The 16,297-nt window shown below is 44.9% G+C and overlaps 1 protein-coding gene across 1 annotated transcript in view; it reads left to right on the top strand.

Moving 5' to 3' along the window:
- Positions 1 to 1,239: 1,239 nt before the first annotated feature.
- CPNE5 (copine 5) overlaps positions 1,240 to 16,297 on the top strand; it is a 212,276-nt gene continuing 197,218 nt past the window's right edge. The window contains exon 1 of the mRNA XM_043963252.1: positions 1,240 to 1,645. Coding sequence (XP_043819187.1) covers positions 1,551 to 1,645 — 95 coding nt within the window. The 5' untranslated portion in view covers positions 1,240 to 1,550. The remainder of the gene's footprint in view (positions 1,646 to 16,297) is intronic.

Raw genomic sequence — 16,297 nt, 5'->3', positions numbered from 1 at the left:
TCACACACACCAATTGGCCAGTCTCCGCTCAGCTTGAGATGCCCCTTGCTGCAAGCCTAAAGCGTACCTCCATAGCACACACCCTGAGCCCCCTCCCTTACTCCCCACTCCCTTCGCATATAAACCTCGCTCCCTGCCTATAACACACAGCATCTCTTACGTACCAGTGGGGAAATCTCTCCCCCCCGCCCCTGCCTACCCAACAGAGATCTCCGACTCCCCTCTCTCCTCCCCCAGTGACAAATCGCTCCCCAGACCTCAGCCTCCTTCTCCCACCACCTCATACCTCTCTCGGTCCCTCATTTCCCTACGCATCTTCCCCAGCCCTCAGTCCACTTCTTTCTCCTCCCCATCCGTCCCCTTTCCCCTCAGTCCTGCTTCTCATCCATTCTCCCCAAACCTCGGTCCTAACCCCCTCCCCCCAACTCCCCCGGCCTCTTGATACCCCAGAAGCCGAGACCTTTGCCCGCCTCCTCCCAGTACGGCCAAATCAGTCCCCCCACTCCCGCTTTCCTCCCCTTCCAACGCCCCCCACCCTCCCCAGCCCCAACGCGAGCCCCAGTGTATCCCCCGCCCCGCCAGGACCCCGCCCTTATCCTGCCACTTCTAGGAAGCGTCTCCGCCCCTCCTCTCGGGAGTCCCCCAGCCCATCGGCGTCCACACCGCCCGCTGGCTCGGGCTGGGGAGGGAAGGTGGCTGCAGCTGGGGAAATTTGATTTTCCCGCAGCCGGGCTGGCTGCCTCGGAGCGGAGGAGGCGGCGCTCTCAGCCAGTTTCCCAGTCCTGCTCGCCCGCTCGGAGACTAGAGGGAGGCGAGCCTCGGAGCCCAACCACGCAGCCACCTAGATCCCTGCGCCCCCCGCTTAGCAAGCTCGCTTTCCCCTTGCTTCCTCCTCCGTCCCGCCCTCTCTGTTCTCCCATTCTCCATTCTCCCTTTTAACCCCCCTCTTCCTGCTTTCCACCCCAACACCCCTCTTCTTATCCCCTCAAACAGCCGTCTTCCCATTTCTCTCCAGTAGCCCTCTCAGCTCCTTTGCGCCCCTCTCTCCATCTCCCTTTCCTCTCCTCCGTCTCCCCTCCCTGCTCCTTCCCCCTCTCCGCCCCCTTCTCATCTTCTACTCTCTCTTTTCTCTTTCCGTCTTCTACTCTCCCTCTCTCTCTTTCCCACTCCTCATCCCTACCTCCCTCTCCCCACCTCCTTCTCCCCACCCATTTCCCCCATCTCTCTTCTTTTCCTCTCTCTGCTGCTGCGCTCGCTCTCTCCTGCTTTCCCTCTTCACATCCTCTCTTCCTTCTCTTCCTTTCCCTACTTCCCCGCTTTCTCTCACTCTTCCCACGCCCCTTCTCTCCCTCCTTTTTCTCTTCTCTCTCCTGCCCATCGTCCCTGAGTTGGGGGTGAGCTCAGCTACCCCCCCCCCCGCGCTGGTTCCGCCCTACTGGGTAGCCCCAGAAGAAGCCCCCAAAGGCTTCGTTTTGCGCCCCCCCCCTCCCCAAGGAAGGAGGCAGTAGGAGTGGGTGGGTGGGCGATCGTGCTGGGGGCTTAGCCGGGCAATGGAGCAGCCGGAGGATATGGCGTCAGTGAGTGAGTTCGACTCCCTGGCCGGCAGCATCCCAGCCACCAAGGTGGAGATCACCGTGTCCTGCAGGTGAGTGGCCAGGGCTCCCCCAAATGACAAATAACGGGGCTCCTCTGCCCAGGGGACCGACGGACTCCTTCAGCTCCCTTGGCTTCTAGCCCTCAGTCTCAGGCAGGACCTTTCCCCTCTGTTCCTCCATGGCTGTGTGAATCTCCCCACCACACCTACTCCCTAAAGCTGAGTCCCCCAGGAACTCCTATGTCTCTCCTCTTGGATGTGCTAAACCTCTGCTTTGCTCAGTCCTGATTCCACCCCCACCCAGTTTTTCCATATCTCCTTCCTAGTCCTTAGCTGTGAGACCTGCTAGGTGGGATGTGTTGGGGGTAGGGAACTCAGGTACAAAATCATTCCTTAGGAGTAAGGTAGCCTAGAGCAGATCAGGAAAGTTTGTGTTCTGTGTTTTGGCTGGATAGGAAGCTAGAAGAAAATGGGGAGGCAGAAGGTCAAGCCCCTGAGGAAGAGGAATGGATGTTGAAGCCCGGGTAGGTGAGCTCTTCAGGGCCGCCTTGGACTTGGAATTCTAGGATCTAGTCCCAGTTTGTCTTTGAACAGTCCCCTTCCCCACCCCAATGTGCAGTCAGTGGTTTCTTCCTAGCATCCTAAGCTTCTCCATTCTATACCCCTTGTAGTGGCTCTCTCCCATGTCCCCTTCCTATTTGTCTCTGGCCCCAGCATCCCTTTCTACATGAACAGTTGTTCTCTGAAAAAAGAGGGCTAATAAACTCCTTCCCACTGAGGTGAAAATGGCTGATAACAGCATTAAAGAAGATTTTTTCATTAACTGGGATCACAGCCTTTAGCCAGAGGATGGAATTTCTGGTAGAAGCCAGAGAATGAGAAGCATTTTTTTGGGGGGGGGCAGAGAAGTCCTTCTTCCTAAATCACACTATGAGATTATGGAAGCATCACTTAAAATCAAGGCCAGGCTTGATCTTGTGCCTCTAAGGTTCTTGCGTCTATCAGAAAAGTAGCCTCACCTTAGAACAGCTCAAATGAAGAAAGCTGATTGGCAAAACAATGGCTTCCAACCCTGCTACTCTACCAGCATTTGGGGAATATGGTGGGAATTGTAGGGATGCTAGTGTGTGTGTATGTGTGCACACACGAGTGCGCACATCCTGCATTCTACCATATATCCAGTAGTTATCCTTATAGCTTTGCTTCCAAAGCACTTCAGATCCATCATATTCTAATCCAACACCCTTAGAACCCTCTCCCCAATCATTTTTATGTCAATTCCTCTTCTCTACCCTCTAGAAATATAGGCATTAGCTAGTTAGTAGGAAGAATGTTGTTCAAAGGGAGAGGGCTAACCCTGACAGTGGGGGAACTTGTCAAAAAAAAGGGCTTTTCCCAGCCCTTTGGAGTCCTGTAGCTTAGGAAGTGAGAAAGGGAGAAAGGGAGTGTGAAGTCAGTCTGGTGTTAGGATTGTGGGTGCCATTAACCTTATCTAGGCCTCCATCACCTTCTGGATTCTCTAAAACAACCTTCACATACTCTCCTCCCCTTCCAATACATCTTACACATTGTTTATAGAAAGGTTCTCAAACACCATTTGCTTCATGTCATTACCCTGTTCCATGATTCTCTCTTGCTTATTATGTTAAATCTCACCTGCTCAGCTAGACTCAAGGCCCTTCTTAAAATCTCCATATTTCATTACTCTTCTTTATCATCGTACCCTCAACTGTCCATTCACTCAATATGAAGTTGGGTGCCTATTCTGTGAAAATGGATGTGATCATTTCTGCCTCTGTGTCTTGGTAGAGTATGTGTGATCTCTCTACCCTCTCCCTAAAATGTACTCCTGATTCCTCATTGCTCATTCTTGCCTCCTCCCTTTCTTAAAAAACAAGCCCAACAGTCTCTTTTATGAAGCCTTCTTTCAGAAATAGCACCCAATTTTAACTCAACCTTTATTCTGCACCCCCTTGGCCCTTAGAATCTTGGAATTCTAGAGCTGGAGAGATAGAAGAAACTTAAGAAATCATAGAGCCCAGAGTTCTTAACCTTTTTTGGATCAAGGACCACTTTGGTCGACTAGGGAAGCCTGTGATTCACAGGATAATGTTTTTAAAGGCACAAAATACATAAAATTACCCAGAAAACAAATTATATTGAAGTACAGTTATCAAAATATATTTTAAAAAATTTCATAGACTCCAGGTTAAGAACCTCTGATTTAACCCAATCCCCATCATTTTACAGAAGAAACAGACCTAGGATGATGACAAGTGGCTTGCTTATAGCTTGTCAGTTTGTAGGAAAGTATACTTTAGGCAGTTAGGTGGCACAGAAGTTGGAGCACTGGGCCTTGAGTCCAGGAGAACCTGAGTTCAAATCTGGTCTCAGACATTTACTAGCTGTGTGACCCTGGGAAAGTCACTTTACCCTGTTTGCCTCAGTTTCTTCATCTGTAAAAATAAATTGGAGAAAGAAATGGCAAACCACTCTAGTATTTTTGTCAAGAAAATCCCAAATAGGGTCACCAAGAGTTGAACACAACTAAAATGATTGTATAACAAAAAATATTTTATGCACTTGATAATGAATATTGCTTGTTAATTCACTTCAGATATTTTTTCTGTGTATGTTTCATTTCTTCCAAATAGATTATGGGTCTCTGGAGGGCAGGGGCCCTCTTTCCATTATTCTTACTCATTCCCGTGAACTCACTCAGTTCATGCTGTTTGTTGTCAGTAGAATTGGGTCACAGGATTGTAGGTAATCCATTCAAACCCTCTAACCTCCCTTCTCCTTCCAACCTTCCCCCAATCCTGCTGCCGCCATTTTACTAATGAGGAATCTTCAGCTCGGGGAGGCGAAATGATTTGCCTAAGATTATGCAGGTAGTACATAGTCAAGACATGATTCAAAATCACATCTTAGGACCCCCAATCCAGTGCTCTTTCCATTAAACAATACAGCTTCCACCCTGTCTCCAGAAATACCTTCACCCTAAGAACTCTGAGGAATGTCTGAGAGGCAGTGGAAGCATCACGGGTTTTTGAGTTAGAGGAGTGGATTCAAATCCTACTTCTGTCATTTATTACTTGAGTGACCTTGTGCAAGTCACTTTACTCTCAGGCTTGGTTTCCTTGGTTTCCTTGGGTCTGTAAAATGGGGGCAGGATTTTAGACTAGGTAATCTCTAAGGACCCTTCCAGCTCTGAATCTGTGATCCTGCGGTCAGTCTTTTCAAGCTAGAAGTGCCCTTGGAGAGAACTTTCTTTCTCTTGGGTCTCAGGGGACATGATCAGAGGAGTACTGGTTAGGGGGCAGCACTAATAAAGGATCAGCTATGTAGGGCAGTGGATGGAGCATTGGGTAGTCAATCTTCCTGAGTTCAAATCTGGTCTCAGACACTTACTAGCTGTGTGACCCTGGGCATCTCTTCACCCTGTTTACCTCGGTTTCCTCATCTGTAAAATGACCTGGAGAAGGAAGTGGCAAACCATTCTAGTATCTCTGCCAAGAAAACCCCAAATGGGGTCATGAAGAGTCGGATGCGACTGACTGAACAACAACAACTAATAAAAGAATAGAGCAGAGGCAGACGGGGAGGTGGGACATGGGACCCTCTTATTTCTGCTTTCAAGAAATCAAGCCATATCTTGGGGAAGGTGTTTAGGGGTGAGGATAGGAGAGTAGAAAAGATGAAAGAGTAGCAGGTGGACTTGGAATTGGAAACATATTTCTGCCTCATTAAGGTATTTGGGTCTCTTTCTTGGTGGTTTAATGTGAGATAGGGAAGGAGTGGGGAGTGGGATGGGAGATGCTGGGCACGGCCCCAAAGCATCTCTCTACAGCTTGGCTCACAGGCCATTGGATGGTACTCCTAGAGGAGCAGCACCACCATGGCCCTTGTGGGGCAGAAAACAATGCCAGATGGGAGGGGTACCTGTGTGTGTGTGTGTGTGTGTGTGTGTGTGTGTGTAAGAGGATATGCTTTCTTCCCTAGAGCATCATTTGTGACACTGGGCTGATGGGCTGGGAATGGGAGGAGCGGTAATGGTCTTGGTGGGGCAAGGAGGGGAGAGGAGAGGAGAGAAGATACAAAGGATGGAGATTGGAGGTAGGGAGCATCCTGCCTTCAGTGCAGGGGTTTAGAGGGAGGAAGGGCTTTTCCAGAGTGGGAAACAGGAACCAAATATGGTGTGTTTGTTGTTGTTGTTGTTTTTGGTGAGGCAATTGGGGTTAAGTGACTTGCTCAGGGTTACACAGCTAGTAAGTATTAAGTGTCTGAGGCCGCATTTGAACTCAGGTCCTCCTGAATCCAGGGCCAGTTCTCTATTCACTGAGCCACCGAGCTTCCCCCCACCAAATATTTTAAAGACTACAATTGGAGTTGTAGGTTTAGAACTGGAGAATCCGAGAGATGAAGAAACTGATGCTCAGGGAGGAGAAATGACTTATTCAAAGTAAATATCAGAGCCAGAATTTGAATCCAGGTCCTCTGATTTCAGATTCCTTGTCCTTTCTAGGGTGCCACAATTTCTTAGTCAATAGCTAACTCCATTTCATAGACTCATGGAATCATAGATTGGTGGCTAGAAGGGATTTTAGAGATCGAGTCCAACCCCTTCATTTTACTCTGAGGCTCAGAGGGTGAAGCCACTTTCCTAAGGTGACAACAGGCATTGAGTGACAGAGTCAGGATTGGAATCTAGGTCCTCTGACCCTGAATCCTAAACCCCTTCCCCTATACCACACTACCTCTTGCCATATTTTATAGGCTTTGCCTGTGTCTGCTTTTTTTTCAGGGCAGTGAGGGTAAAGTGACTTGCCCAGGGTCACACAGCTAGTTAAGTGTCAAGTGTCTGAGTCCGGATTTAAATTCAGGTCCTCCTGACTCCAGGGCCAGTGTTCTATCTGCTGTACCACCTAGCTGCCCCCAAATGAAGGGTTATACTGCATGGCTTTTTCTGTTTGTTTTCTTTTTTTTTTTTTGTGGGGCAATGAGGGTTAAGTGACTTGCTCAAGGTCACACAGCTAGTAAGTGTCAAGTGTCTGAGGCCAAATTTGAACTCAGGTCCTCTTGAATCCAGGACTGGGGCTTTATCCACTTCGCCACCTAGCTGTTCCCCTGCATCTTCTTTCTTACAGTCATAACCAACCATCACCAAAAAAGCACATCAGGTTGCTTGCTCCCTTTGTTTGTTTTTTAATTTTATTATTTAAAACTTTTTGAATGTTTTTTTTTGGTATCACACTTATTTCCAGATATATCCCTCACCCTCCACTCTCTGGTGAAGCAACACTTTTAAACAAAGATTAGATAAAAAAGAGAGAGAAAAAAAGTCAGTTCAATAAAAAGTAACCAACACATTAATTATCTGATAGTGCATGCAACTTTCCATACCTGTATTCCCCCCTCCCTAAATGAAAGGTCTCTGTTGTTTTTTTTGTGGTGGGGGGTGGGGGGTGATGGGAAGAAGAATCTTGACCTTGTCTAGTTCTAGAGATCTATATGCTAAATGAGGAGAGCCTGGCAGTGGAGTGGGAAAGTAGGGACACTTCTAAGACCCAATTCATTAAACATACATTAATCACTGAAGGGGCAGCTACATGGCTCAGTGGATAGATAGAGCTCTGGGCTTGGAGTTAGGAAGATCTGAGTTCAAATCTGACCTCAGACACTTACTAGCTGTGTAACCCTGGGCAAGTGATCTAACCTGTTTGCCTCAATCCACTGCAGAAGGAAATGGCAAACCACTTTAAAGAAAACACCATGGACAGTATGGTCCACAGGGTCACAAAGAATTGGACACCATTGAAGAAATGTGAATGGAACCTTCTAGGTTCTGGGAGAGATACAAAGTCCCTTCTCTACTAGAGCCTATAGTTGGGTAGGAAAATAAGACACAAACTGAAGTAACCACAGTGTATGACGTAATATGGCACTGCCTCATGGAAAGAAGCCTGGAGGCCTGGACTTATGGTCCAGAGACATCAAGCTGAATCCCAGTGTGGTCATAGGGAGGTCACTTAGCCTAAATCTCAGGACTGGTAATACCCCCCCTTCCTACATCACAGGGTTGTGATGGCTCAACCTTAGAGCACTATAGAAATGTGAATTGTTTTAATGAGCGAAAGTGGTGTAGAGAGGAGAGAACACTGGAGTAATCATCAGAGAATTTCAGATTTGGAAAGGGCTACAGATGCCATTTGGGCAGCCAGCTGGTGCAGTGGATAGAGTGCCAGGCCTGGAGTCAGGAAGACTCATCTTCCTGAGTTCAAATCTAGTCTCAGACTCTTAATAGCTGTGTGACCCTGGGCAAGTCACTTAACCTTATTTGCCTCAGTTTCCTCATCTGTAAAATGATCTGGAGAAGGAAATGGCAAACCACTCTAGTATCTTTGCCAAGAAAACCCCAAATGGGGTCATAAAGAGTCAGATGGGACTAATGACAACAACAACAACAACAACAACCAGATGCCATTTAACCCAGCCTCTCCTCCAATAAGAATCTCCATCAAATGGTCATCCAGCCTTTACTGAAGATGGTCTATTCTCTTCTAAGTGCTTACTTAGCACAATGCCTAGCATTCAGTATGTGCTTAACAAATGCTTGTTCTCTCCTCTCCCTTCCCCTCTTTATGCATCTCTAATTGTTAGAACTTTTTTTTCTCCCATTACTTCTGTTTTGTTTTGTCTTGGGTTTTTTGTTTTTGGTTGTTTTTTTTGTCAAGGCAAACAGGGTGAAGTGACTTGCCCAGGATAACACAGCTGGTAAGTGTCTGAGGCTAGATTTGAACTCAGGAAGATGAGTCTTCCTGATTCAAAGTCCAGTGCTCTATCTGCTGTGCCACCTAACTGTCCCCTCTCTTCATTTGTTAGCTCTTTATAAACTTGAAGGCAGCTATCATGTCTCCTTCAGACTCCCAGTCTTTTCTAATTTCCAGCTTAACTTAATAATAACTGACATTCATAGAAAGAGCTTTAAGACTTACAATGCACTTTACATACATTAACTCTTATGCTCTTTATAAACAGCCTGGGCAGGGAGGTATTACTGATATTATTCCCACTTTACAAAGAAACCAAGACTCAGATGGTGGAGTGACTTACCTAGGATCATGTGTTCAGTAGATGTCAAAGGCATGGATGTACCTCTCTCATTAGGTCTTGCCAGTGAATTTTATTGATTATTTTTATAAGGTGAATAATCATCAAATACTCTATTGCAAAAAGCATAATTTTTATTAACCAAAACAGTTTTAAAAATTGACAATAGTAGGATTCAAAGTCAGATAGTTCCTCACTTGAGGTCCAGTGACCTCTCTGTTATCTCACACTGCTCTCCTTTCTTTACGAGATTCTTTTAGAGAAACAATTCTTAAAGTGTGGTCACGGAGATCAAAACTATTTTCATAATAATACAAAGATGTTATTTGCCTATTAAAATAATCCTCACTTTCCCAACCACGTATCTGCGTGACACCAGATTTTCTTCATATTCTTCAACCAAAACAACATATCACAACAGATTGAATGCAGAAACAGATAGGAGAATTCAGCTGGCTTTTATTAAGTCAAACATTAGAGAGATTTGTTTTTAAAAAAATGTAAAACAATGCCACTTTTCTCACTAAATCTTTTTTATTTTGGAAAATATTGTTATTTTTCATAAAATACACTATTTATATAACTATGCAAGTTTTATTATTTTTAAACAAATGAATATATATTTTAAAAATTGATCAGTTTAAATTTCTAATAGGGTAAATATTGATGGATAAAACCCACATAAGCAAAATCTCTTTGGGGTCTTCGATAATCATTAAGAGTGTAAAGGGGTCTCAAGACCAAAAAGTCTGAGCAGTTCTGTCATAGGTCACGACTTTAGCACCTTCATCATCACAGTCACTCTCCTTTGGATTTGTCCAGGCTGCCCAATGTCTTTCCTAAAATGAGTTACAAGACTGAACTCTGACACGATCTGTGTGACCTTGTGCAAGCCATGCCTCTTCTAGCTTCAGTTTTCCTATCTGTGAAATGGGGATAATAATATTTGCACTTCCGGTCATTGTGTGGAGAGTTAGTTGTCAGCTGTAAAAGCTCCCTAAAGTGAGCTATTGTTACAAATGGTTGTGATTTCTAGCACTAGGGATCAGGGAAGAGATTTTCAGGCTGTCTGGCCCTTAGGATTACACCACAGAGACAGCTTGCCTCCTCCTCATTCACGTAGGCTTGCTGGCCTCTTTCTCCTGCCTTCACAGATAGTCTTGAGCTGTTTGCCCAAGCGTGCATCTTTGAGACGAGCAACCTGGCAGGGGGGTGATGAAGGGGTGTGTGTGTAAGCAGCCCAAGGAACTCTGAGGCAAAGGAGAGGAAAATACCCAAGCAGAAAGCTTGTATGGGAAAAATTCCCCATCTGTCCCCATCCCCTAGGGCAGGACTTGGCCACCCTTTCAGTGTGGCATTACATGGTTCTAATTCTTGTTCTCTTGGTGTGTAGGGAGAACTGGGAATGGGCTGGGAGGAGGGGTAGTAAGCAAGGCCAGTTCTTTCGGGGAAAAGCACTGGGGAGAAAGGCAGTATTACTAAGGGGGTTTTAGGGAGGCTTGGAGGGCCACTAACTGGAATCTCCCCGGCAGGGAGTGGAATCTGACAGGCAGTATGCTATCTTGATGCATAAGCCCTAAATTGCCAACCCTAACCAAAGAAGGCGGGGTTATCTTTTGAGTAATGGGAGAACCGGTAAAGATTTGGGCATTCTCATTAACCCTTTCAGGTTATTGGTAAGATCTGTGTTTTACAAAGGATGAGATGTTGTGGCAAAAATTCATAACATCACAAAAACTTGGTCTATGGATATCTAGCAGTGATGGAGCATGGCTCCAATGTTGTGATCATTTAGTCATTTCTTTCGGTCATGTCTGACTTTTTGTGACCCTTTTTGGGGTTTTCTTGGCAAAAGATGCTGGAGTGGTTTGCTATTTCCTTCTCCAGTTCATTTTACAGATGAAGAAACAGGCAAACAGGCTTAAGTAACTTGTCCAGCATCACAGAGCTAGTAAGTGTCTGAGGCCAGATCTGAACTCAGGAAGATGAGTCTTCTTGACTCCAGGCCTGGTGCTCTATCTACTGTACCACCATGTCTCCAATAACACCCCAGATATGGAGTCAGTTTATGTTGTGCACCTGCCTGCTGTGCCTGGAATCATAGAAACTTAACACTGAAAGGGCCATTAGCTATTGGTCTAACTTTCTACTCAGTGCAGGAATTGTCTATATAGTATCCCCCACAAGTAGTCATCCAGATTCTACTAGAATACTTCAAGCGACAGGGAAGTCATTACCTTACAAGGCAGGTAACTAGGTGGCACAGCAGTTAGAGTGTTAGGCTTGAAGTCAGGGAGACCTGAGTTCAAATATGACCATAGACTCCTTTTTTTCTTTTTTTGGGCGGGGCAATGGGGATTAAGTGACTTGCCCAGGGTCACACAGCTAGTAAGTGTCAAGTGTCTGGGGCTGGATTTGAACTCAGGTCCTCCTGAATCCAGGGCTGGTGCTTTATCTTCTGCACCACCTAGCTGCCCTTCAAGTCCCTTAATCTCTACCTCAATTTTTTTCATCTGTAAAATGGGGATAATTATAGCATCTACCTTATGGGATTGTAGTGAGGATCAAATGGGATAACATTTGTAAAGTCTTAGCACAGTGTCTGGTGCACGTTGTTGTTGCTACCGAGTCCTTTCAGTCATGTCCAACTCTTTGTGACTATATATTTGGGTTCTTCTTGGCAAGGACACTAGAGTGGTTTGCCATTTTCTTCTCTAGCTCATTTTACAGATAAGGAAATGGAGACAAACAGGGTTATGTGACTTGTTCAGGGTCACACAGTGAGTGTCTGAGGCTGGATTTGAACCCAAATTCTCCTGATTCCAGAGCTGGCATTCTATCTATGCCACATAGCTGCCCTAGTACATAGTAGATGCTGTATGAATGCTAGTTGTTGCTGAACAACTTTTATTATTAGAGATCTCCTTATATTGACATGATAACTATTGGCTCTATAACATCCACCCACTTGCCCTGGTTTGGACCTCTGAGGCTAAGCTCATCCACATGATAGATAGTTCTTTGTTTTTAAAGATTGACATCCTGGCGCTACCCTCCCCTCCCCAATCTCCTCTCAAACTCCAGGTCTTCTCCCAACTGAAACCCCTAGTTCTTTAACTGCTCTTCAGATGATAATTTCCAGACCCTTTTGTAATCTTGTCACCCTATTCTGGGGGGATGGCCAACAACCCTAATAAGAATATTTTCTTTTCACTCATTCATTCAACAAACATTTTCTGTACCATCCAACTAGCAAGTGACTAGCAAGTGTGAGACGCTGTCCTAGGTACTTACTCTCACAGGGATAAGACTCAATACTGAGGGAATACAGCATAGAAATGTGATCATTCGATCATTTAGGCCTCAGTTTCTCATTTGGAAAACAGGAAGAACACTGACAACCACCTAATTCACAGGGCCATGGTGAAGAAAATGCTTTGTAAAGTGTAACTTTGTTAACAATGAGTGTGATTCACCATTATTGCAGGGAAGAAGCATTCCCTATTCTCTCTATCATCAGAGCTGGCTGAAGGTTCTTTGTGAGCAGATATTTCTGGTATTTATACCAGAATTTATTTCCTTATCTCTGCTTTCACTGTGATCTTCTTTAACCAATTGACCAACCAGGATTTATTAGGTGCCTACTGTGTTCCAGGCCCTGTGCTAGTTTCTGGAGACACAAAGATGAAACAGTTCCTCCCCTCAAGGGGTTTACATTCTATGGAGATATTGTTGTTATTGTTGTTTGTCCTTCATTCTTCAAGAGGACCATGATATTGGGAGGTGATACCATTGACTTGCAGTGAATTAAATTTAAGTAAGGGAGGGCTGTGCAAAGTTACCAACATCACTTTTTCATACAGAGCCATTTGGGTTCAGTGGCAAGATGACTAGAGATGGCCCTAGATGTTTGAGGCAATTGGGGTTAAGTGACTTGCCTAAGGTCACACAGCTAGTAAGTGTCAAGCGTCTGTGGACGAATTTGAATTCAAGTTCTCCTGACTCCAGGGCCAGTGCTCTATCCACTGTGCCCCTAGCTGCCCACACATGATACAGTGGATAGAGTACTGGTACTAGAGTCAGGAGGACCTGAGTTCAAATCCAACTCAGACACTTGACACATACTAGCTATGTGACCCTGGGCAAGTCACTTAACCCGGATTGACCTGCCAAAAAAAGGAATTGTAGTTGATCATTGTGTTGATCAGAATTCCTAATGGGGATATAATCCACAGCTAAATATATGTAAAAATATACACAAAACAATGGGGAAGGGAACACTAACAAGATCAGGAAAGGCCTTGCATAAAAGGCAGCCCTTGAGTTGAGTCCTGAATGAAACTAGGGAATTCTCAGAGGTGGAGGTGAGGGAGGGACTGCCTGGTGCAAAGGTAAGGAGGTGGGAAATGAACATTGCATTATGTAGGCAGTTTGCTTAGAACACAAAGTGTGTGAAGGAGTAATGAGTGTGTAATGAGGCTGGTCTCAGATTATGGAAAGCTTTAGATGCCAAATAGAAGAGTTTGTATGTTGTCTAGAGAGGAGAGGGTGACACTGGCAGACCTATGATTCTGGAGTTTTACTTTAGGAAACAAAAGACCCATCTGAGACCAGGAGACCAGCTAGGACAATAGTCTAGGTAAGAGGTGAGAGGAGCTTGAACTAGGGTGGCATCTGGGTGAGTCTATAGAGGGAAATAGATATGAGAAATTTTGTGTAGCTAGATTTGAGGGAGAGGATGACACTGAAGTTAGGAACCTGACCTAATGGAAGAATTTGATGCCTTTGATAAAAACAGGGAAGTTTGGGTGTGGGGTAAAAATAATAAGAGAATTTTTAGGTTTGCAAAATGCTTTGCATATACTATCCCATTGATCCATATAACAGCCCTGTGGTGTAGGTGCCATTATTATCCCCATTTTACAGATGAAGAAACTGAGGCTGTTAGAGGTTAAGTGACTTGCCCAGGGTCTTATAGCTAATAAGTGTCTGAGGCAGAATATCAACACAGATCTTCTTAACTCCAAATCCAGAGTTCTAGCTACTCCTTAATGTAGGGGTGGGTTTGAGGGCAAGGAGAATGATTTCTTTTTTCCAGACATATTGAATTAAAAATGTCTGTGGCACATGCAATTGGAAATGTCCAATAAGCAGTTGGCGATGCTGGAACTCATCATTCCTTTCAATGATACCCCCTAATGGCAGCCTTGTCAATGCCTATGATGAGGAGAAAGAGCTAGCTTTGGAATTCACTCTAGGAATTCTATAGATTTGTTTAGTGTCACCAAGGCTTTCAGTAAAGGGGAGCTACTGTTCCTATTTTGTTGTTGCTAAATTGTTTTTCAGTCATGTCTCACTCTGCGTGATTCCATGGGGGTTTTCTTGGCAGAGATACTGGAGAGGTTTGCCATTTCCTTCTCTGGCTCTTTTACAGATGAGGAAACTGAGGTGAACAGGGTGAGGTGACTTGTCAAGGGTCATACAGTTACTAAGTGTCTGAGGCTGGATTTGAGCTCACAAAGATGCATCTTTCTGGTTCTAAGATTAGTGCCCTCTCCTCTGTGCCACCCAGCTGTCCTTTCCATTTCTATAGGCAGAAGCTTTATACAATCAGAATATTTTCTAGCCCTTTAATTAGACTCTTCCCACACAAATACCCCACCTCCTCCCATTCTGGACCTTGAAGTATTAAAGCCTGAAGGGGTCTTAGAGCTTGAAGGGATTTATTCCATTCTCTCCATTTTAAAGATGACAAAACTGAGGCTTGGAGAGGGGAAATGCCCTGACCCAGACCACACGGAGATTATTAGTGACTGAGCTGGGGCTAGAAATCTGGCGTGTTACAGTAAGAATTCCTTTCACAAATGGGATGGAATCGATGACCATTACAATTGCTTCCAAGTTTCAAATTCTGTTATTCTGTCTCCTGACTCTTATAGCTCAGGCCTGTTCCCAGTATCTTCTGTTACCTAAGAGATCGTAGATCTAAATGATCTAGGAAGGGTCTTAGAGACCATGTTGTCCATTTCCCTCATTTTGCAGCTGAAGGACCTGAGCTCTAGAGTCATGAAGTACCTTGCCTAAGGTCATGAAGAGGTAGGACTTGAACTCAGATCCTCAGGTGCAAAAATCCAGGCTTCTTTCCATTGTGCCACCCTGAAACCTAATAGCTGTTTCCCCCTGCCTCAAACTTTCCACTCCATAAGGCTGAACTCACAATCAAATATATTTAACCTAGGTTCAATTCCCAACTCAGATCCTTATTGGCTGGAAATGTGGGCAAGTCACTTAATCTCTTTCTGCTTCAGTTTCCTTATCTGTAAAATGGGGATACAATACCACATAGTGCCGTTATGAGATTCAGTGGGGATAATGCAAAGCACTTTGCAGACCTTGTTTATAATTATGATTATAATTATAATTATTATTCCATTGAGGATTATTGGGTGTCCCTCAGGTGGGCAGGGCATTCAATCAGGCTAAGCATGCTTGACCAGAAGGGCAGGACACAGGAGAATCAGAACACAGAGAGAATGGCCTTAATTATAAATCTACTGACAAATGTTCACTGAGCACCTCGGATGGCAGCCAAGCACTGTGCTAAGTGCCTGACTTCGGCCAACCATGAAATACATCCTAAGGATATCTCCTTTGTGGGAGACAGAGCATGTGGAGAAAGGCCCTGTGGAGTGGTTTGGTGGGGGAGGTGAGGGCAAGGCTCCCGCCCCAACTTTGTTTTCTGCTGAGCTGCCCAATGAGACCAGAGAGGAAAGAAACCCTACAGAGGCATAGCTCTGGGTCCATCTTTGGTTGTCATAGGCCATTAACTTAGGCATAATGTGTGGCAGTGGTGGGTCTTTACCTTAACATGCAGAATCTGCGGGGGCAAGGACTGAGTTTCCTTCTTAATAAAAATAATGGTGGGGGCAGCTAGATGCCGCAGTGGATAGAGCATCAGCCCTGGATTCAGGAATACCTGAGTTCAAATCCGACCTCAGATACTTAACACTTACTAGCTGTGTGACCCTGGGCAAGTCACTTAACCCCAATTGCCTCTCTCTCTCTCTCACACACACACACACACAAAATAGTGGTGAAGATCAATCAGTCAGTTCATAACAAAGCACTAATTAATCCATTTGTCTGGGTCAGGTACTGGAGATAATTAATAAAGAAAAGGCAAATCCAGTCCCTGCCCTCAAGGGAGCTTACATGTTGGTGGAGGAGGCAACATGAAATATACATATTATATGATATATGTATTATATATTAAGGAATATATGTGTCTGTAGGTATATATGTAGGTATATATGTATAAGTGTGTATTTATTTGTTGTTGATTTTCAGTTGTGTCTGACTCTTTGTGACCCTGTTTTAGGGTTTTCTTAGAGGAGATATTGGAGTGATTCGTGGTTTTCTTCTCCAGCTCATTTTACAGATGAGAAAACTGAGTCAAATAGCATGGAGTGACTTGCCCAGGGTCACACAGCTATTAAGTCTCTGAGGTTAGATTTGAACTCAGATCTTCCTGACTCCAGGACCAGTGTGCTATCCATTAAATGTATATGTGTGTGCCATATGTGTGTATATATG

The sequence above is a fragment of the Dromiciops gliroides genome, chromosome 4 (genome assembly GCF_019393635.1).
Source record: "Dromiciops gliroides isolate mDroGli1 chromosome 4, mDroGli1.pri, whole genome shotgun sequence".
NCBI lineage: Eukaryota > Metazoa > Chordata > Mammalia > Microbiotheria > Microbiotheriidae > Dromiciops > Dromiciops gliroides.
Note: the sequence above shows the minus strand (reverse complement) of the source record. Positions and strands in the feature narration are given on the sequence as shown.